This window comes from Ranitomeya imitator, chromosome 3 (assembly GCF_032444005.1).
Source record: "Ranitomeya imitator isolate aRanImi1 chromosome 3, aRanImi1.pri, whole genome shotgun sequence".
Taxonomy (NCBI): domain Eukaryota; kingdom Metazoa; phylum Chordata; class Amphibia; order Anura; family Dendrobatidae; genus Ranitomeya; species Ranitomeya imitator.
Genome location: NC_091284.1, coordinates 427,878,138 through 427,901,264, shown reverse-complemented (window position 1 = coordinate 427,901,264; position 23,127 = coordinate 427,878,138). Strand labels below are relative to the sequence as shown.

The following is a 23,127-nucleotide window of genomic DNA, read 5'->3' as shown; positions in this document are numbered from 1 at the left end:
GGTGCTATGTTTGTCCTTGATCGAAGGACAAAAAGACGAGATTTGTTTGCAATGACTGCGAGAAGTTCATTTGTGAAGAACATGGCACTATGACGTGCAGTGAATGCTAGGGCTAAATTTATTGCCAGGTCATTCATTGTCATTATGTTTTTACTAAAATCCACACAGTTGCAGTTATTGTGCTTTTTTTTGTATTGAATTTTAATACTTTTTAGTTATTAGTAAAGCATTTTGGTATAAATTTCAGTTTGTTTGATGATGACAAATAAATCACTTCAAAGTTATGTTTTGAATTCATAACTGTGTTCTGAAATGATGACAGAGTAAAACTTGATTATTCTGAACAGCCAGCATGTTCATTTTAATGAAATATGACGATTTTGAGCCTGGGGTCTTATAGACCCCATGGTACCAAAGCAGTGATTTTTTTCATGGTTCCACAGCAGGGTTATAGAGAATCTTTCAGGCGACTCCTGGCACCCAAATCACTGACAGCATCAATTGCTTCTAGATATATATACCGTAGATATATTTTTCTAAAACGCTCCAAATGATCTTTAAAGATCTGATCAAGGATCATAGCCAGAAACAAGGTTCTCTTGTGTCCCTGTCTGAATAGGAAACAGCAGGATTTTCCAGTATTGAGGTAAGCGACATTTGAAGGGATTTGGGGCCCTGAGGCCCCCGTTCATCAAGACCAGTGATGTTCGCCCCAGTTTTGATGAATAGTTGTGCTAGAGTCAGATGCTCCTGACTCATTCCAAAAATCTTACTCCAGTTAGAGTAAGGGCTGTGTCACACGTCTGTGCAATTTGGTCTGATTTTGGATCACAATGCACGGACTGGCCGTACGTCTCCTGTCCTGAGCGTCAGTGTCATAGAAATATATGAAGCGGTCACGCTCAGGTCGGGAAAGTCAGGGCTAGTCAGACATTGGACTGAATTGCTCGGATGTGTGACACAGCCCTTAGACAAGTGATGAATTAAGGTACCTTCACACTGAACAACTTAACAACGATATCGCTAGCGATCCGTGACGTTGCTGCGTCCTGGATAGCGATATCGTTGTGTTTGACACGCAGCAGTGATCTGGATCCTGCTGTGACATCATTGGTCGGAGCAGAAAGGCCAGGACTTTATTTCGTCGCTGGATCTCCCGCAGACATCGCTGAATCGGCGTGTGTGACGCCGATTCAGCGATGTCTTGACTGGTAACCAGGGTAAACATCGGGTTACTAAGCACAGGGCCGCGCTTAGTAACCCGATGTTTACCCTGGTTACCAGTGTAAATGTAAAAAAAAGCAAACACTACATACTTACATTCCGGTGTCTGTCCCCCGGCGTTCTGCTTCCCTGCACTGACTGAGCGCCGGCTGGCCGTAAAGCACAGCGGTGACGTCACCGCTCTGCTTTACGGCTGGCGCTTACACAGTGCAGGGAAGCAGAACGCCGGGGAACAGACACCGGAATGTAAGTAAGTAGTGTTTTTTTTTTTAACGTTTACACTGGTAACCATGGTAAACATCGGGTTACTAAGCGCGGCCCTGCGCTTAGTAACCCGATGTTTACCCTGGTTACCCGGGGACTTCGGCATCGTTGGTCGCTGGAGAGCTGTCTGTGTGACAGCTCTCCAGCGACCACACAGCGACGCTGCAGTGATCGGCATCGTTGTCTAGATCGCTGCAGCGTCGCTAAATGTGACGGTACCTTTAGATGAGCTGTGGTGTCATGCCCCCGTCCCACCCCAGCTCTGCCCATTTTGGCATAGGTGGGCAAAAGCTGATATGACATGAAAACGTCAAAACGTCTCTTAGCATAAAAATGTTGCGTCTTTTCAAAGCGATTTATGCCCGAATGATGTATTAATCACTTTGTGATGAATTTTAGGCTGGAATTTTACTTTAAAAGTAATGTCATCACAAAGTGACCTATTGTTTAAATCAGGTTCTGTTACATGTATGTAGAAAAAATTGCTAATTTGTATTTTTTTTTTATGTCCCTATGCTGCAGTTTTAACACTGGCCACTTGGACTATTGTAAGGCCCCTTTCACACATCAGTTTTTTGCCATCAGTCGCAATCCAGCGAATTTTGAAAAAAACGGATCCGGCAAAAGTTGCTGCCGGATCCGTTTTTTTTCTCAGACTTGTATTAGAGAAAATTGTTTATCCGGCGGCCGGAGAAAATGGACATAGTAACTTTTTTTGTGTCCATCGAAAAACGGCCAGCGATGGATCCGTCGTTTGCTAGAATGGAAGCCTATGGGGCCGGATCCGTCAAATGACGTAATCAGGCAACGGAATCCGTTTTTTTAACTCCGCATACTCTGATTTTTTTAGGATCCAATTAGCTGGATCAGCTAGTTGATCCGGCAAAAAAACGGATCTGTCGCATCAGTTTTTTACAATCTGCAACGGATCCGTTTTTTAAAAATTCGACAGATTATGACTGATGGCAAAAAACTGATGTATGAAAGCAGCCTAAGGCCTCTTTTCCACTTAAGAGAAAAAAAACGGTCCGTAATCTGGACCGAAAAAAAAGGATGAAAAGTATGCGTTTGTCATGCGACTTCAATGCGATTTTTTTTTAATCGCACCATCCGTATGACATTTGTATGCAATCCATTTTTTTTCTCTGCAACTATTTTTATACAGTCATTTACAGGACTATTTACAGTATTCTATGCCACAGAATGGTAAGGTATCTGTAAAAAAACGGATGGAATACGGATGGTCCGTATTCCATGCGTTTTTTTTCTCGCACCCATTGACTTGCATTGGCATGCTGCGATTTTTTTTTTTTTCTCAGTCCGATTTCAGCTGAGAAAAAAATCGCAAATGGAATGTCACCTATTGAATAACATTGGTCCGTGTGCAATCCGATTTTTTTTTTTTTTTTTATCAGATTGCACTCGTCCGTTTTTCTCAAGTGGAAAAGAGGCCTAAAGGTACCTTCACACATAACGATATTGTTAACGATATCGTTGCTTTTTGTGACGTAGCAACGATATCGTTAATAAAATCGTTTTGTGTGACAGCGACCAACGATCAGGCCCCTGCTGGGAGATCGTTGGTCGCTGAAGAAAGTCCAGAACTTTATTTCGTCGCTGGATCTCCCGTGGACATCGCTGGATCGGCGTGTGTGACACCGATCCAGCGATGTCTTCACTGGTAACCAGGGTAAACATCGGGTAACTAAGCGCAGGGCCGCGCTTAGTAACCCGATGTTTACCCTGGTTACCAGCGTAAAAGTAAAAAAAAACAAACACTACATACTTACCTACCGCTGTCTGTCCCCGGCGCTGTGCTCTGCACTCCTCCTGTACTGGCTGTGAGCGTCGGTCAGCCGGAAAGCAGAGCGGTGACGTCACCGCTCTGCTTTCCGGCCGCTGTGCTCACAGCCAGTAAAGGAGGAGTGCAGAGCACAGCGCCGGGGACGGTAGGTAAGTATGTAGTGTTTTTTTTTTTTTTTTAACTTTTACGCTGGTAACCAGGGTAAACATCGGGTTACTAAGCGCGGCCCTGCGCTTAGTAACCCGATGTTTACCCTGGTTACCGGCATCGTTGGTCGCTGGAGAGCGGTCTGTGTGACAGCTCTCCAGCGACCAAACAGCGACGCTGCAGCGATCCGGATCGTTGTCGGTATCGCTGCAGCGTCGCTTAATGTGAAGGGACCTTAAGACTCTTGCTTTGTTTTGCACATGTGGACATAAGTAGCAATAGACTGACTATTGATTTACATTGACCGACTTGTGGCACAAAACGACCGCCGATTGGTATACGTTTACCGATCGGCAGTCGTTTAAATGCCTGTGTACATAGGCAGACATAAGTAAACATGTGCACAATGAGGGTATGTGCACACGTCGGGATTTCTTGCAGAAATTTTCCTGACAAAAACCAGACATTTCTGCCAGAAATCCGCATGCGTTTTTTTCGCGTTTTTTGACGCGTTTTTGGTGCGTTTTTTCCCAAACATAGAATAGCGGGAAAAACGCAGAAAATCCGCAAAATTAATGAACATGCTGCTTTTTTTACCGTGATGCGTTTTTTTTTGTAGAAAAAAAACACATCACGTGCACAAAACATACAGAATGCATTCTAAATGATAGGATGCATAATGTATGCGTTTTAATGAGTTTTTATAGCGTTTTTATCGCGAAAAATCACGAAAAAACCTGAACGTGTGCACATAGCCTCAGCGATCTGTAACAGATTGCTCAGTGCACATAGGCTGCCATAGGTTTTGGCATTACGAGTCCTGTTCACACAGGATAATGCCCTGCCAATAGCACTGACTTTTTTGGCTCTGCACAAAAGATTATTTCACCCGATATACATTTTGCTCGTTCGTCATGTGATCGCCAGCCTTTTTTCAGGGCAAGAAAATGCTTACTAAAGCTTGTTCATGATTATCTTGCAATGTAAATGGAGATATAGACCCTATCTTTTGTATAGAAGCATTATTTCGGAATGCCTTATCTGGGCAAAGGTCATTGAAAAGGCAGGGAATAGAGAGGTATTGCCTATTGTGATCCTGTGTTATCTGGTGTACACAGAGGTGTTACTTTGCATTGTAATCCTGTCTGTGACATGGCAATGAGGCTGCTCATCTATTCTGTACAGTATCTGAAGTGTCTAGCATAAGGGTACCGTCACACTATACGATTTACCTACGATCACGACCAGCGATATGACCTGGCCGTGATCGTAGGTAAATCGTAGTGTGGTCGCTGGGGAGCTGTCACACAGACAGCTCTCCAGCGACCAACGATGCCGAGGTCCCTGGGTAACCAGGGTAAACGCAGGACCGCGCTTAGTAACCCGATGTTTACCCTGGTTACAAGCGTAAAACTAAAAAAAAAACAAACAGCACATACTTACATTCTGGTGTCCGTCAGGTCCCTTGCCGTCTGCTTCCCGCACTCACTGACTGCCGGCCGTAAAGTGAAAGTGAAGGCACAGCCGCTGTGCTCTGCTTTCACTTTACGGCTGGCAGTCACAGTGCGGGAAGCAGACGGCAAGGGACCTGACGGACACCAGAATGTAAGTATGTGCTGTTTGATTTTTTTTTAGTTTTACGCTTGTAACCAGGGTATACATCGGGTTACTAAGCGCGGTCCTGCGCTTAGTTACCCGATGTTTACCCTGGTTACAAGCGAACGCATCGCTGGATCGCATCGCTAGATCGGTGTCACACACACCGATCTAGCGATGACAGCGGGAGATCCAGCGATGAAAGAAAGTTCTAAACGATCTGCTACGACGTACGATTCTCAGCAGGATCCCTGATCGCTGCTGCGTGTCAGACACAGCGATATCGTAACGATATCGCTGGAACGTCACGAATCGTACCGTCGTATCGATCGAAATGGTATGGTGTGACGGTACCCTAAGGCCTACCAATAACAGGCTTGGATGTCTTGATGAAGAAGTCAGATGACTTCAAAACGCGTTGATATAGAATATCCTTCTACCTCCTGGATTCTTCCGTTGGTCATGATCAGGATCGCAGATAGCCCACTTTTTGTCCATTTCTGTTTGTCGGATCTCCATCGTGGCTTGCAACAGCTGGCATTTCTGAGCTACTATAATCACTGTGTTTAACACAACCCTATCAAGTGAGCACCTTCTTGCACCCTATTATCCTCCATCACCCAGATTAGACCCTATTGCACTTTATATTTATTGCTTCTTCAGCATTCTACGACTTAGGGTACCGTCACACTATACGATTTACCTACGATCACGACCAGCGATACGACCTGGCCGTGATCGTAGGTAAATCGTAGTGTGGTCGCTGTCACACAGATAGCTCTCCAGCGACCAACGATGCCGAGGTCCCCGGGTAACCAGGGTAAACATCGGGTTACTAAGCGCAGGACCGCGCTTAGTAACCCGATGTTTACCCTGGTTACCAGAGTAAAAAAAAACAAACAGTACATACTTACATTCCGGTGTCTGTCCCTTGCCGTCTGCTTCCCGCACTCACTGACTGCCGGCCGTAAAGTGAAAGCAGAGCACAGCGGTGACGTCACCGCTGTGCTCTGCTTTCACTTTACGGCCGGCAGACAGTGAGTGCGGGAAACAGACGGCTAGGGACCTGACGGACACCGGAATGTAAGTATGTACTGTTTTTTTTTTTTTTACATTTACGCTGGTAACCAGGGTAAACATCGGGTTACTAAGCGCGGCCCTGCGATTAGTAACCCGATGTTTACCCTGGTTACAAGCGAACGCATCGCTAGATCGCATCGCTAGATCGGTGTCACACACACACCGATCTAGCGATGACAGCGGGAGATCCAGCGACGAAACAAAGTTCCAAACGATCTGCTACGACGTACGATTCTCAGCAGGATCCCTGATCGCTGCTGCGTGTCAGACACAGCGATATCGTAACGATATCGCTGGAACGTCACGAATCGTACCGTCGTAGCGATCGAAATGGCACTGTGTGACGGTACCCTTAGCATCAGGCCTAGATTGAATGAGAACATTGCAAGAATTTTTTTTATTATACATTTAAAATTAAAACCTGATTTAAAAAATAGATCTTTTTGTGATAACACCTTGCATCTAATTCGCTCTTCGATAACCTACAATCTAGCTTCCGTCCCCACCATTCCACTGAGACTGCCCTGACCAAACTTACGAATGACTAAAGGTACCTTCACACTGAGCAACTTTACAACGAGAACGACAACGATCTGTGACGTTGCAGCGTCCTGGATAGCGATCTCGTTGTGTTTGACACGCAGCAGCGATCTGGATCCCGCTGTGACATCGCTGGTTGAAGCTAGAAGTCCGGAACTTTATTTGGTTGTCAGGTCGGCGTGATTCGTCATGTTTGACAGCAAAAGCAATGATGCCAGCAATGTTTTAACATGTAGCTAACAACCAGTGAGAACGATAAGTACGTCACTGGATCGCTCCTGCATCGTTCTGGAGCTGCCGTGTTTGACGTCTCCTAGCGACCTAAACAGCGACGCTGCAGCGATCGGCTCGTTGTCTATATCGCTGCAGCGTCGCTAAGTGTAACGGTACCTTTACTTACAGCCAAAGCTAACAGACAATTCTCTATACTCCTCCTTCTAGACCTGTCCTATGCCTTCGACACAGTTGACCACTGCCTACTACTACAGATCCTCTCTTCCTTTGGTGTCAAAGATCTTGCCCTATCCTGGATCTCCTCATACCTTACTAACTGCACATTTAGCGTTTCCTACTCCCATACTACCTCTTCATCTCGCCCCCTCTCTGTTGGTGTCCCTCAAGCTCTATCCTGGGACCCCTTCTCTTCTCAATCTAAACACCCGGCCTGGGACAACTCCTATGGCTTCTAGTACCATCTGTATGCTGATGACACTCAGATCTACCTCTCTGGCCCACATGTCACCTCTCTGCTCTCCAGAATCCCAGAGTGTCTATGAGCCATATCCTCCTTCTTCTCTCGCTTCCTCAAACTCAATGTGGACAAATCTGAACTAATTATCTTTCCTCCATCTCGCACACCTTCACTACCTATCTATCTATCTATCACAATAAATGAATTCACACTTTCCCCTGTCCCGGTAATCTGCTGCCTCTGAGTAAAGCCCCCGTCACACACAGCGAGATCGCTAGCGAGATCGCTGCTGAGTCACAAGTTTTGTGACGCAACAGCGATCTCAGTAGCGATCTCGCTATGTGTGTGCGACCAGGCCCCTACTGTGAGATCGCTGATCGTGTCGGAATGGCCTGGGCCATTTTTTGATCATTGAGGTCCCGCTGGGTAGCACACATCGCTGTGTTTGACACCTTACCAACGACCTCGCTGACAGGACGTCCCATTGAATCGTCATGAAATAGCATCGTTGTACAGGTCGCCGCATCGCTGCTGCGTCGTTGGGGAGATCGCACTGTTTGACATCTCACCAGCGACCACATAGCGACGCTTGAGCGATCCCTGACAGGTCGTATCGTTGTCGGAATCGCTCAAGCGTCGCTATGTGTGACGGAGCCTTTACCCTTGACTCGGCCCTGTCCTTCAAACCGCACATCCAAGTTCTCACCACCTCCTGTCACCTCCAGCTCAAAAATATTTTCAGAATCTGTCCTTTCCTCAACCCTCACTCTACCAAAATGCTTGTGCATGCCCTAATCATCTCTCCCACCTTGACTACTGCAACATCCTCCTTTGTGGCCTACCTTCTAACACTCTCGCACCTCTCCAGTACATCCTTAACTCTGCTGCCCGACTAATCCATCTCTCTCCTCGCTACCTCTCTGCTTCCCCTCTTTGCAAATCCCTTCACTGGCTCCCAATTTCCCAGCGTATCCAGTTTAAACTACTAACACTGACCTACAAAGCTATCCATAACCTTTCTCCTCTGTATATTTCCAAACTAATCTCTCAATATCTTCCCTCACGTAATCTTCGGTCCTCCCAAGACGACCTTCTCTTCTCCACACTTATTCGCTCCTCACCCAATCGCCTCCAAGATTTCCCCCCAATATCCCCCATACTCTGGAATTCTGTGTCCCAACACGTCCGGTTATCCACCACATTTGGATCCTTCAAAAGAAACCTGAAAACCCACCTCTTCAAAGAAGCTTACAACCTGTAATAATCACACGACCACCGCAACCCCGAACCTACTGTCTCCTTCCCCACAATCCTGTAGAATGTAAGCCCGCAAGGGCAGGGTCCTTGACCCTCTGTATCAGTCTGTAATTGTTAGTTTACTGTAAGTGATATTTGTATTTTGATGTAACCCCATCTAATGTACAGAACCATGGAATTAATGGCGTTATATAAATTAATAATAATAATCATGACACATCCCCTTTAATGGGTAACTGTTATTTCTGATAGGTGTGATATGTCGAGGGGACTTTTGAAAAGTGTTAATCAGCAAAAGCTTGTATGTATAGACCACCTGTAATTTGTAGATTGCAGGAGAACAATCATTCCATTCAAACTGTCAGATGCCATGTATTGTTTTATACTTTTTAATGTACTTTCTACTCTTTGTCAATGGTTTTTAGGGAGCACTACGCTCAGAAAAAATATTGAACACCTTTTTCTAGCAATTGTTTGTCTGTCTCAGAATATGAATTACATTGATCAAAATTTATAGTTCACTTACAGCATTACCTTATTGTACATATGGACCTAATGCATGGCTGGGCTTTGAAATTGGGTTATAAAAAATATTTTTTTTTTTGGGGGGGGAGAAGGGGTAATTTGAAAGGGTTTATTTTTTTTAATTATTTGAGCTATTTTACAAATCGGCTTACGGTTTGTGATTTTCAGTATGGCAGACATTAAGCATGGTACATTAAATTTGCTTACTCTTTTCACCTTTTTTCGTACATTTGTTTCTACAAAATGCGTACATTTTTGTTCTTTTAGTTGTGTCAGAGCATTGCTGTAAATGTTGCTACCAGTTTACAGCAGAGAGTGTGTTATATAGACACCTCCGGGGGTCTCACTGGTACTCGGCTTCTGCAATTAATTCAGTGCAAGACCCAACGGGAGGATGAGCAGGTAAGCAGCATGTGAAATAGTTTCAGATTGGATGTAATTTAAAATGTGGCTTGATAAATGTGTTCTTGTCCAGACTGAAAGAGGACCTGTCACTTGCTCAAAAATATTGCAATGAATACTTTGTAAAAAGCTTAAGCTCACCTTATTATGCATGTCTTTTTCCTTTTTGTCTTGTGTAACTCCTTTGCACAGTTATTCACATTTGTTGCTTTTGCAGTTCAGTATGGGAGGATCTTAGGGATTTTTTACTCACATCTAAATCACTTTTAGAAGTACTGTTTTTGTTTGTATTTTTAACCCCTTAACAACCGCCTATACGCCTTTTAACGGCGGCAGGTAATTGTTCCTCAGTGCCGCTTTTTTAAAGGCGCTGAGAAATAAGGTTATAGCACCCCCCAGAGTTGGAAATTCTTCGGGGTCTCGGCTACCGGGGGTAACTGAGACCCCAGAGAACATGATTCGGGTAGGTTTTTACCACTGTTGCGATCATCATTATTCATGAAATAACGGCGACCGCAAAACAAAAAGTCAGATTTCCCATTTAATTTCTCTCTCCTCTGATATGATCTAACACGTCAGAGGAGATAGAAATGGGGTCCCCCGAGCCCCCCCAGGTACCACCGGGGTCCCTGGACTCTCCTGCATCTCACAGTCCTGTTGCCCGGCCATCAGCGTCTTCTTCCGGGAAGAAAATGGCGGGCGCCGCCGAGATCTGCCAGCCGACATCTGGCAACAATAGGAAATTTTTCCTATTGGTTTGTTTTGATCACTGTGATAGGGTCTATCACAGTGATCAAAATAAGACAAATTGTAAATCAAACCCCCCTTTATCACCCCCTTAGTTAAGTAAAAAAAATGTTTTTAAAAAATGTATTTATTTCCATGTTTTCCTTTAGTGTAGGGTTAGGGTTGGTGCTAGGGTTAGGGTTGGTGCTAGGGTTGGGGTTAGGGTTGGGGCTGGAGTTAGGATAGGGTTAGGGTTGTGTTGGGATTAGGGTTAAACCTGAGCAATGAGTATATTCGCTCATCACTATTAGGGATGTGTTGGAGTTAGAATTGGGGGGGTTCCACTGTTTAGGTACAACAGGGGGGCTCCAAACGCGACCTGGCGCCCACCATTGATTCCAGTCAATTTTGCGTTCAAAAAGTCAAACTGTGCTCCCTCCCTTCTGAGCCCTGCCATGCGCCCAAACAGTGGCTTTCCCCCCACATATGGAGTATCGGCGTACTCAGGAGAAATTGCACAGCAAATTTTATGGTCCATTTTCTCCTGATACCCTTGTGAAAAAAAAAAAAAATTCCTTTTTTTTTTCCCTGACTTGAAAGATAAGAAAAATAAGTTTTCTTATACTCACCTGCAGGCCCCTTGGCCCAAGTGCAGTGCGATATACGCCGATGTAAGTAGCAGACAAGATGGAGAAATCACAGATGACTTTATTATAGCATTTCTTTCCTCTTGATTACAGGCTGCATGTCTCGAAAGAATTCAGGTGATCCGCATATTTGATGCCTACAAACTTTTAGATGTACTGCAAGATTTAAGACACAGCTTTTCCCAGCAGGTATGAATGAGTCTAAAGGTTAATTCAGATAAAATGTATAGCTTTCCAGGTACAGTTATTGTGAATATATTAGCAAGTTGCTTAAATAGCAGTAACTTTCTTATATGTTAGTACTGCAATCACTCAGTTTAGTTCTTTTTGCAATCAATAGCCAGTGACCTGCTGTGACCGCAGTGTGGACTGTTTTATGACAGACTGTAATCCGACTTTCATTTGGAGACTTCAGGCTGCCATAAACTACAGAATTTGTTCTTTAAGGGATCAATTATCACTTCATAAATGATACTGCTTTTGTGAAATTTTCTGTCTGTCATTGCTAACACCTGCCATTCTTTGAGTAACAGAACTTGCTGCAATTATTACAGCAACGTGGGCAAAGGCTCTACTATGGCATCAAAATTATTGATATTAGTTTCTTTAGTCGTGATAATGACTGCAGGCAGAATTTTATCTAGCAACTTTGTAAAGTGAGTTCTTAAATGGGTATTCCCATTTCCAAGATCCTATCCCAATATGTAGTAGCTGTAATAATAGCAAACACCAACAATTAGAAATGTAGTATAGTTCTTCTGATTCACTATGTCACTTACCCATGTGCAGGACATTGCAGTAGCCACTAAAGACTACTTAATTTCTAATGGGAGGTATTCAGTATTATTATTCTTACACCTACTACATATTGAGATTCGGAATACCCTTTTATAAAAGAATCTTGGTCATACAAACTAAATCATCATCATTGGCTAATGCGACCTGAGTGACAGGTGCAGTGGTGAGTCTGTGAAGGCTCGGGAGTGGTTAGTGCAGATTGTACAACTTTATAGACACTAGGGGATGGCATGATCAATATATAAGAAGAAAAGCTGTACAAATCAATTTGCCATAGATATAACATACTGAACCATGTAGATCGCTATTAGGGTATGTTCGCATGTTTAGTATTTGCAGCAAATTTTCCTGCTGTGTTGGAAAGAAAAATGCGGCATAAAATATGTTCGGTTGTGATGCATTTTTACTTGCCTTTTTTCGCATACATTTAAATGGGTGGAAAACTCTGAAAGGATTAACATGCAGCAGAGTTGATAACACACTTTGAAGGTTTAAATCTGCAAGGAAATACGAGGTTTTACCATAAAATGCCCATGCCGATAATTTTATGTGTCACGATATCAGGCTGCGGAATTGTGTATTAAATGTTAGTTGCCCAGTAAAAGACCTTTGTGTGTTAAAAACATTGTAACCTGGAGACATTGTTACTATAGGGGCCATAAATATGATTGATCTGAATATAGGGACAATATAGAACACAATAATCATTGTTTCTCTGCTATCATGTGCCCCTGATGTAAAAAAGAAAGCAAATACATGAACAAATATACCGGTAATAAAATGTTTAAAAAAAAAAAATCTGAAAAGTGCAAGGACCACCTAAAAATTGCAGTTCCTGTCACAAAATTTACATTGACTCAAACATAATTACCCCAGCCTTAATATAAGCTTGGACCTATGTATTTTGAGCGATCATTAAAATATTTCTATACCGGGAGATTATCAGCATGTTAAAGGGAATCTGTCAGAAGGTTTTTGCGACTTCATCTGAGAGCAGCCAGATGTAGGCAAAGAGAAGCTGAATCCAACAATGTATCACTTAGGCTACGTTCACATTAGCGTTGTGCGGTGCTGCGTCGGGCACAGCCGTGGCGACGCTTGCGTCATGCGCCCCTATATTTAACATGGGGGGCGCATGGACATGCGTTGTCTTGCGTTTTGTGATGCATGCGTCACTTTGGCCCAAGCGTCGGCACAGAGATGCAGTTTTTTCTGCGCCAAAAATCATGCAAAAATGAATGCATGTGTCACCAAAAGCTGCGTTTTGCATGCGTTTTTGCATGCGTTGTGCGTTGCGTCACCGACGCAGCACCGCACAACGCAAATGTGAACGTAGCCTTAAGGTATCGTCACATTTAGCGACGCTCCAGCGATATAGACAACGATCCGACCTAAACTAGATCGCTGGAGCGTCGCTGTTAGGTCGCTGTAGAGATGTCAAACACAGCAACTCCAGAACGATGCAGGAGTGATCCAGTGACGTACTTATCGTTCTCGCTGGTTGTTAGCTCTGTGAAAAAATATTGCAGGCATCGTTGCTTTTGCTGTCAAACATGACGAATCACGCCGACCTGATGACCAAATAAAGTTCTGGACTTTCAGCTCCGACCAGCGATGTCACAGCAGGATCCAGATCGCTGCTGCGTGTCAAACACAACGAGATCGCTATCCAGGACTCTGCAACGTCACGGATCGCTGTCGTTCTCGTAAAGTTGCTCAGTGTGAAGGTACCTTTAGATTACTAGGTGCTGCCGTTCTGTCTTATAATAAAGCAGAGCTGAGAACGGTCACCCTGCCCCCACCAGGATCTCCATGTACAAAGTCTATAGACAGCGAGGTGCTTATCACAGCAGGAGGCATTGCAAGAACAGGAGGCAGTTGCTATGCCCAGCAATGAAAAGCTCTTGGTGCTAAAATAATCATTGCAAGCAAACAAAACCAAGGCGCTTGATAAGAGGCATCCCTGAAATCCGTATTTTAACCTGTACAGCATGCAGTCTACATAGCAAAAACCTGCTGACCGATTCACTTTAAATGTTGCAGACATAAATGTAAAACTGAAATGGGGTGTTTTTTTCCCGCCTATACATATATATTGTTCACAAATATGATAGTGCTATGCACAAATAGAATTAGAGAATTAAATGTCTGGCCTACTATTGGGCAACCTCATACTTGGACGTATCTGTATGTCGAGGTCGGCAGGGGCTTACTGACCTTGGATGTATGGATACATCATATCTTTAATAGAAATGAGCGAATATTTCTCCTTCGCCACATTGGGGGACACAGGACCATGGGTGTTATGCTGCTGTCACTAGGAGGCTGACACTAAGCTGAGACAAAAAAAGTTAGCTCCTCCCCTGCAGTATACACCCTCATGCTGGCTTCCAGAGACCCAGTTCAAGCTTAGTGTCCGTAGGAGGCACACTGATTTTTAATCTTTCTATTCCGGACGAAGGGGGCGACGGATTCTTTCATGTTCCGATCTCCCCCGAACCAACAACAGGCGAGCACAGGAGTTTCACCTCTCCGTATCCTCTCCTGCGACGTGGGAAGCCACTGCCTGAGCTGACCCCTTTGGGCGACGGGCCCTTTTCCGGGCACCGATCTCCCCACTAAGTACAGACGAGCACTGGTGTTTTACCTCCAGTATCCTCTTCTGCAGCCAGGCCTTTTATTGCCGGACATCTGCCCTGTCCACCAGGTTTCACCCTCGGCTGTACAGAGGCTCTATTCCCTTTGGCGTCCGTGCAGCCCACACTGCATCACCACTGTTTATGCGGCTGATACAGGTGGTGGACGGTTCCTCTCCACCCCCCTTTCAGGGGTTGGTGGATGGAGGCTTCCCAACCCCTGCACCGTCCCTGTCTTTCACCCCAGGCACTCCTCACCTCAGGCCCCTTGTGCAGCAGCTGCTCCATCGGGGTAAGTGTCTCGGGGGGGGGGGGGGGGGGGGGTTGCCGGCTCTGCGGTCCGGAGGGCTCTCTCTTAGTGGTGGCACACTTTTTTTCTGGGCTCCTTATATTCCGGCCTTCAGCGGCCGCGCGCCGGGCCGAAGCCGAAAATTTAGTCCCCGGCTTCGGCCTAGCACAGGCCGCATCCCGATAGGCTCCGCCCCCTTTTTGCATCATTATACGGCGCCGCCCCCTGGTCCTGGCGCTTCTCGCTCTCTGCGAGATCTCCTCTCCCCATTCTCGGCGGCCATCTTGGATTTTTCCTCTGCATGCCGCAGCTCCTGCTCTCCAGCCGCAGCTACCCACACGTGCAGGGTTTTCTACGTCGACTGTCGCCAGCTCCGCCGCCGCCTCTCCTCTCTCTCTGAGGGACACAGGACCTCGGGTGAGGAGACCACGTCAGGTTCTCCCCTGCAGCGCCGCCCTCGCTTCCTTAGATATAGACCCTGGTCTATCTTACATTAGGGTGCACCATGTCCCAGTCAAAGTCTAAAAAGTCCTCTAAGGTGCATACTACCTTTTTTTTCTGCGTGTACCACCTGCCAGGCTCCACTTCCTCGGCCTCAGAGTTCCCCCCTCTGCTCAGTCTGCGATGCCCCATGTGCCCAGGAGCCCTCCACCGCCACTGACTCCGGCGTACCTAGTCCCCCCGCGTGGGTCGCGTCACTTTCGCAGTCCGTGGATTTTTTAGCCAATGCCATCAAATCCATTCAGAACCCTCCTGGGGAACGGGGCAATCCGTTACAGGTGTTAAGAGATCCCTCCGTAACAGGGTAATCGTCGGCCAGCAGGGGCCGCTCTCTCCGGAAAGAGGCATGGTCATCCAGAAAACGGATCCGCACTACCTCTCCTGAGCGCTCACCTCGCCACTCAGCTTCTGGCAGCTCCACCTCTCGCTCACCCTCTGTGGGGGCTCGCAGCGTTCACGACTCTGAATATGAGTCTGATGTATCCTTAGACCCGGAGGCTCCGGAGTTTAGATCTACGGTTGACTCCCTCATTGTAGCAGTCAATCACGCACTTAAAGTGGACGATGACTCTAATGCTGCTCCGGACCACGCAGTCTCCTTTACTAGAACCAAACGTTCTCATAAGACTTTCGCCTCTCACCCAGATTTTCTGGATATAGTCAGGCGACACAGGGAGTGTCCGGATAAGCGTTTCACCGGAAAAAAGGACCTGGTATCGAAGTATCCTTTTTCAGCAGATCTCGTGAAAGACTGGACGCATCCCCCACTAGTAGATCCTCCGGTTTCGCGCCTTGCTTCCAAAACGCTCCTATCCGTTCCGGATGGCGCTTCGATTAAGAGTCCCACTGAACGCCAGCTAGATTCCCTAGCTCGCTCAGTGTACGAAGCCTCAGGTTCTTCCCTATCTCCCTCCTTCGCCGCGGCTTGGGTGGCCAAGGCAATGGTTTCCTGGGCGGATGCTCTAGCGAAATCCATTCATGAACAGGATCTCCCGTCTGAGATGGCGGACCTTGCTAAACAGATAGCCATGGCTGGTGATTACGTGATGTACGCATCTCTCGATGCAGCGAATTGCGCAGCATCGGCGGCCTCAAAAGCCAACACTATCAGAAGGGCTATTTGGCTCAGAGAGTGGCGCGCAGATTCCTCCTCTAAAAAATCTCTGATTTCTCTCCCTTTTCAGAGCGGGCGTCTTTTTGGTGAAAAGCTAGACCAGCTTATTTCCGACGCTACAGGGGGAAAGAGCAAGTTCCTTCCACAACAGAGGCCCAAGGCGGCCTTCCAGCGCCAGCCATATTTTCGCTTTCGGCCCTTTCGTACCAGCCCAGCCTGGTCCAATCCTGCCGGTTTTTCCAGATCGGACCGATCCGCTCGTTCAGACAGAGACGCTCGTCCCTCTTTCAGGCCGAATCCGTCCTGGCGAGGAAAGCCTAGGCAGCCCAGGACCAGAGGTTCCAGACCCCCCAGATTCCCTTCTCAATGACTCGGGAACGGCGCCAGTCGATACCACCAGAGTAGGCAGACGCCTACTTCTTTTTCAGCAAGCCTGGCTCTCCGTCGTTCACGACGAATGGGTCAGGGATCTGGTGTCGTCTGGCTACAAAATAGAGTTCTCCGCTCCCCCTCCAACTCGGTTTTTTCCCTCTCGTCTCCCCAGTTCGGGAGCTCAGTCTCGCGCCCTCCTTTGCGCCATTCACTCCCTCCGCCAGAGCGGGGTCATTGTTCCGGTTCCGGAACACGAGAAGTTCAAAGGTTTCTACTCAAACCTCTTCGTCGTGCCAAAGAAGGACGGGAAAGTGCGCCCCATTTTGGATCTGAAGCTCCTGAACAAGTGCGTAAAAGTACGGCACTTCAGGATGGAATCGTTCAGGTCGGTCATCTCCTCGATGGAAAGAGGGGAATTCTTGGCATCGATAGACATCAAGGATGCCTATCTTCACATTCCAATATTCCCGCCACATCAAAGGTTCCTCCGCTTTGCCGTTCTAGAGGACCATTTCCAGTTCACGGCCTTACCCTTCGGTCTTGCCACGGCACCCAGGGTATTCACGAAGGTCATGGCGGCTGTCATGGCCATTCTTCATTCTCGAGGAGTCGTCGTGTTGCCTTACTTAGACGACCTCCTCATAAAGGGTCCGTCTTATCAGGCCTGCGAGGCAAGCGTCCACATTACCTTGGATTCTCTTTCGCGCCTGGGCTGGTTGATCAACTTGGACAAGTCCTCTCCCGTTCCTGCCCGTCGGATCTCCTTTCTGGGAATGATCCTGGACACTTCAAGGGGTCTGGTCTTGCTTCCTCGGTCCAAGGCCCAAGCGCTTCAGCAAGGAGCCCGAACGCTCTGCCATCCTCGCCCGCGACCCATTCGGTTCGCCATGAAGATCCTGGGAAAGATGGTTGCAGCAAACGAAGCGGTTCCTTTCGCTCAACTCCATCTCCGCCCCTTGCAACAGGCTCTGCTGGACAACTGGGACAGGAGTCTCTCATCTCTCGACCGTCCTTGCCCGTTGTCTCCGCGGATCAGACAATCTCTTGTATGGTGGACCCTGGGCCCATCTCTTCTCCAGGGGAAGTCCTTTCTCCCGATCCGCTGGTTAGTGGTAACTACCGATGCCAGTCTCCTCGGCTGGGGTGCGGTGTTTCTTCACCACTCTGCCCAGGGCCGTTGGACAGTCCGGGAGTCAAGGCTCCCTATCAACATCCTGGAGATTCGTGCGATCAGAATTGCCCTGAGTCGCTTTCACGCCCTGCTCGCGGGTCACCCAATACGAGTCCAGTCGGACAACGTCACAGCGGTGGCTTACATAAACCACCAGGGGGGTACCCGCAGCAGGGCGGCGATGCAGGAAGTCTCCCACATTCTTCGTTGGGCCGAAACCAACCATTCCACCATTTCCGCGGTGCACATTCCGGGAGTCGAAAACTGGGCGGCGGACTTTCTGAGCCGCCAGGGCCTTGCCTCGGGGGAGTGGGAACTCCATCCAGAGGTTTTTCGACAGATCTGCCTTCGCTGGGGGACCCCGGACGTGGATCTGATGGTGTCCAGATTGAACGCCAAGGTCCACAACTTCATTGCGCGTTCTCGGGATCCCCAGGCTATAGCAGTGGACGTGCTGATATCCCCGTGGCATCAGTTTCAACTCCCATACGTGTTTCCTCCCCTTCCCTTACTGCCGAAGGTGATTCGAAAGATCAAGACGGAGGGGGTTCCGGTCATTCTGGTCGCCCCAGATTGGCCACGTCGCGCTTGGTACGCGGAGCTCGTTCAGCTCGTAGCCGACGTTCCCTGGTGGTTACCAGACCGCCCAGACCTGCTTCGCCAAGGACCGATCTGCCACCAGAGCTCAGGGGCCCTACATTTAACGGCGTGGCTGTTGAAACCTGGATTCTAACTCGAGCCGGTTTCTCTCAGCAAGTCATTCCCACCATGTTAAGCGCTCGTAAGGCGTCTTCCGCTTCCATTTACCACCGCACCTGGAAAACCTTCTCATGGTGCAGGCTCCGAGGTCACCCTCCGCTCGTTTTCTCTATCCCTTGCATCTTGGATTTCCTTCAGTCCGGTTTGGACTCCGGCTTGGCACTGAGTTCCCTCAAAGGTCAGATCTCAGCGTTATCCGTGCTGTTCCAGCGCAGGATCGCCGCCATCCTTCAAGTCAAGACTTTCATTCAGGGAGTCTCCCATGTGGTACCCCCCTACAGAATGCCGTTAGAGACCTGGGATCTCAACTTGGTCCTGGGGGTTCTTCAGGAACCTCCGTTTGAACCCCTTCAGGACGTTCCGCTTTCTGTACTCTCCTGGAAGGTTGCCTTCCTGGTAGCTGTGACGTCTATCAGAAGGGTCTCAGAGTTGGCCGCTTTATCCTGCCTGGCTCCCTTTCTTGCCTTTCATCAGGACAAGGTAGTCCTACGTCCTTCTCCGGCCTTTCTTCCTAAGGTGGTCTCATCTTTTCATCTTAACGAGGACATCATTCTTCCCTCTTTTTGCCCGCAGCCCAAACACAGGGTTGAGAAGGCTCTTCATACCCTGGATGTGGTACGGGCCCTTAGGAGGTACATTTCCAGAACGGCTCATTTCAGAAAATCGGACGCCCTTTTCGTGCTTCCGGAGGGTCACAGAAAGGGTTTGGCTGCGTCTAAAGCCACGATAGCCAGATGGATTCGATCTGCTATCCAGGAATCCTATCGGGTCAGGGGCAGCCCTATTCCGGCGGGGATTAGAGCACACTCCACTCGGTCGATGGGTGCTTCCTGGGCCATCCGGCACCAGGCAACAGCGGAGCAGGTTTGCAAGGCCGCAACATGGTCCAGCCTGCATACTTTCTCAAAGCACTACAATGTTCACATTCACTCCTCTGCGGACGCGGCCCTTGGCAGGCGTATCCTGCAAGCGGCCGTTGCGCATCTGTAGTCAGATGGTACACGGAGTTATTTGGTTGTATTGTTTCCCTCCCAGGGACTGCTTTGGGACGTCCCATGGTCCTGTGTCCCCCAATGTGGCGAAGGAGAAATAGGGATTTTTGTGTGTACTCACCGTAAAATCCTTTTCTCCGAGCCACTCATTGGGGGACACAGCACCCACCCTGGTAGCCTTACGGCTCGTTACCTTTTTTAGTTTTTGACTGTTTTATTGACAGGTTATACTCTAATGTTACTTGATATTTTGTTGTTATTATCCTACTGCTTTTGCACTGAACTGGGTCTCTGGAAGCCAGCATGAGGGTGTATACTGCAGGGGAGGAGCTAACCTTTTTTTGTCTCAGCTTAGTGTCAGCCTCCTAGTGACAGCAGCATAACACCCATGGTCCTGTGTCCCCCAATGAGTGGCTCGGAGAAAAGGATTTTACGGTGAGTACACACAAAAATCCCTATTTCAATGCTCGATTCGGCTCACGATCGCCAAATTTGCAATATTCGTCGATAATATAGCCAAACATGCACAGCACAAAAGCCGCTGTTTCCCACTCTGTGTGACAGCGTGGGAAACACTGGCGTAGCGCTTCTGATCGGCGGTGAATACATCCCCGCCGGTCAGAAGACAGCGTGATCGATCAGCTGTGATCGAAGTTAAAAGGTTTACCTCCGGTCACTGGTGTCAGCTGATGGGACTGCAGCTCTCATCAGCCGACACCTGCTGCTGCTAATAACAGTGAGAGTAGGAGCGGCGGATGGGAGTATTCATTAGCCGCTCCTGCGCTGTAAATAAATAGTTTAAAAAAATTTTGATAACCAGCCAGCTAAAACTTACAGCTGGGGGCTGCCCCCCACAGCTGTCAGCTTCAGCAAGGTTAGTTATCAAGCATTGAGGGGTCCCCATGCCGTATTTTTTATTATTTAGATAAATAATTTAAAAAACGGCGTGGGGTCCCCCCATTTTTGGCAACCAGCTTTGCTAAACAGACAGGGGGCTGGTATTCTCAGGCTGGAAAGGGGCAATGTATATTTCCCCCCCCCCCCCCCAGCCTAAAAATAGCAGCCCGCAACTGCCCAGAAAAGGCACATCTATCAGTTCTGCTGTAATAAAACTGTGTTTAGTCTTATTTCTAATAAAGGACTTTATTCTTGTTGTGTCTTTATTTACCATGTAACTATAGGATTAGTAATGGACACCTCTCCATTAGTAAATCAAGGGCTTGATGTCACTTGACATTCAAAGGTGACATTAACCCCACAAATATGAACCCCACTTGCCACTGCTACATCTAGTAGATGTGCCTTTTCTGGGCAGCTGCGGGCTGCTATTTTTAGGCTGGGGGGGCCTATATCCATGGCCCTTTACCAGCCTGAGAATACCAGCCCCCAGCTGCCTGATTTAGCAAGACTGGTTGTCAAAAATGGGGGTGACCTCATGCCATTTTTTAAAAATTATTTAAATTATTAAAAAATGCGGCGTGGGGATGCCTCTATTTTTGTTAACCAGCCTTGTTGAAGCTGACAGCTGAGGGTTGCCCCCAGCTGTGAGTTTTGCCTGGCTGGTTATCAAAAATACAGGGGATGCTATGCGTGAAAGCATCACAAAAAGCACTCAGACCAGTGTTAATTTATGGGACAGCTCACATCAGCGTTTATTTTCTCAGTTGTATTCGGTATGTGTGTAAAATCACAGCATGCTGCGATTGTCACCAAGATTCGCCAATGCAAGCCTATGGGTGCGAGAAAAAAAATCGCACAGCACTCTGACTATGCGAGTGCTGTCTGATTTTTACGCACCGATGTCCTTTGAAAAGCCGGCAATTTACGTGCCGCGTACAGTAAAATCATACTGACAGGTGGGTATATATATATATATATATATATATATATATATATATATATATATATATACCGGTGTATATATATATATATATATATATATATATATTATGTAGCAGATATATAATAGATATACAGTACAGACCAAAAGTTTGGACACACCTTCTCATTTAAAGATTTTTCTGTATTTTCATGGCTATGAAAATTGTACATTCACACTGAAGACATCAAAACTATGAATTAACACATGTGGAATTATATACTTAACAAAAAAGTGTGAAACAGCTGAAATTATTTCTTAAATTCTAGGTTCTTCAAAGTAGCCACCTTTTGCTTTGATAACTGCTTTGCACACTCTTGGCATTCTCTTGATGAGCTTCAAGAGGTAGTCACCGGGAATGGTCTTCCAACAATCTGGAAGGAGTTCCCAGAGATGCTTAGCACTTGTTGGCCCTTTTGCCTTCACTCTGTCGTTCAGCTCACCCCAAACCATCTCGATTGGGTTCAGGTGTACAAAGAAAAATGTTTTTGTACATTTTTTGGAAAAAATTAGAAATCGCTGGTCAACATTTAACCCTTCCTGACAAAAAAAAAATCATGTTTCCAAAATTGTGCTGATGTAAAGTAGACATGTAGGAAATGTTTTCTATGAAGTATTTTGTGTGACATATCTCTCCAATTTAACGGCTTAAAATAAAAAAAAGTTTGAAAATTGCTCCATTTTCAAAATTTTTGACAGATTTTTTTTATGAATAAATGTAAGTCATATCAAAGAAATGTTACCACTAACATGAAGTACAATATGTCACAAGAAAACAGTCTCCGAATCAGTAGGATCCATTGAAGCGTTCCAGAGTTATTACCTGAAAAAGGGACAGTGGTCAGAATTGTAAAACTTGGCCTGGTCAGTAAAGTCAAAATTGGCTCGGTCACTAAAGGTACCGTCACATTTAGCAACGCTCCAGCGATATAGACAACGATCCGACCTAAACTAGATCGCTGCAGCGTCGCTGTTAGGTCGCTGTAGAGACGTCAAACACAGCAACTCCAGAACGATGCAGGAGCGATCCAGTGACGTACTTGTCGTTCTCGGTGGTTGTTAGCTCTGTAAAAAAACATTGCTGGCATCGTTGCTTTTGCTGTCAAACGTGACGATACACGCCGACCTGACGACCAAAATAAAGTTCTGGACTTTCAGCTACGACCAGCGATGTCACAGCAGGATCCAGATCGCTGCTGCGTGTCAAACACAACGAGATCGCTATCCAGGACGCTGCAACGTCACGGATCGTTGTCGTTCTCGTTGTAAAGTTGCTGAGTGTGAAGGTACTTTTAGGGGTTAAATGTAGATGTCTGGTATTTTTCACATATGTGCATATGCATATATAACTATAAATAATTACCCTTTTTTTGTTTTTAGCTACTAAGATCTGTGGAAACACTTAGACTTGTGGTGGTTGATTCAGCGTGTGCAGTCATATACCCGTTACTGGGGGGAAAACAGACAGAAGGTGGGTTTATTTAATTTCTATTTACATGTATAGGGTTAGAATTGTGTAAAAACCTTTTTTTTTTTCTAGGAATGGCTGTTATGATGTATATAGCAAAGGAACTGCAAACACTTGCACATGATTTCAGCTTAGCAGTACTTGTAAGTATGGAAAAAGACATTTCTCAGATTCGGGGAGTGGGAGCTCAGAATCCATCCACATTTTAGATTGGGTTGTCTCTGATAGATGAATTAAACATTACT

The 23,127-nt window shown here is 46.7% G+C and overlaps 1 protein-coding gene across 9 annotated transcripts in view; it reads left to right on the top strand.

Annotated features, from left to right (window-relative positions):
• RAD51D (RAD51 paralog D) overlaps positions 1 to 23,127 on the top strand; it is an 83,080-nt gene that overhangs the window by 26,141 nt on the left and 33,812 nt on the right. For 5 of the 9 annotated variants that reach the window (XM_069757252.1, XM_069757248.1, XM_069757249.1 and 2 more), the window contains 4 exons: positions 9,396 to 9,530; positions 10,997 to 11,092; positions 22,795 to 22,885; positions 22,955 to 23,025. In XM_069757252.1, coding sequence (XP_069613353.1) covers positions 9,396 to 9,530; positions 10,997 to 11,092; positions 22,795 to 22,885; positions 22,955 to 23,025 — 393 coding nt within the window. The remainder of the gene's footprint in view (positions 1 to 9,395; positions 9,531 to 10,996; positions 11,093 to 22,794; positions 22,886 to 22,954; positions 23,026 to 23,127) is intronic. The other 4 variants (XM_069757256.1, XM_069757255.1, XM_069757254.1 and 1 more) reach the window with 1 other exon arrangement.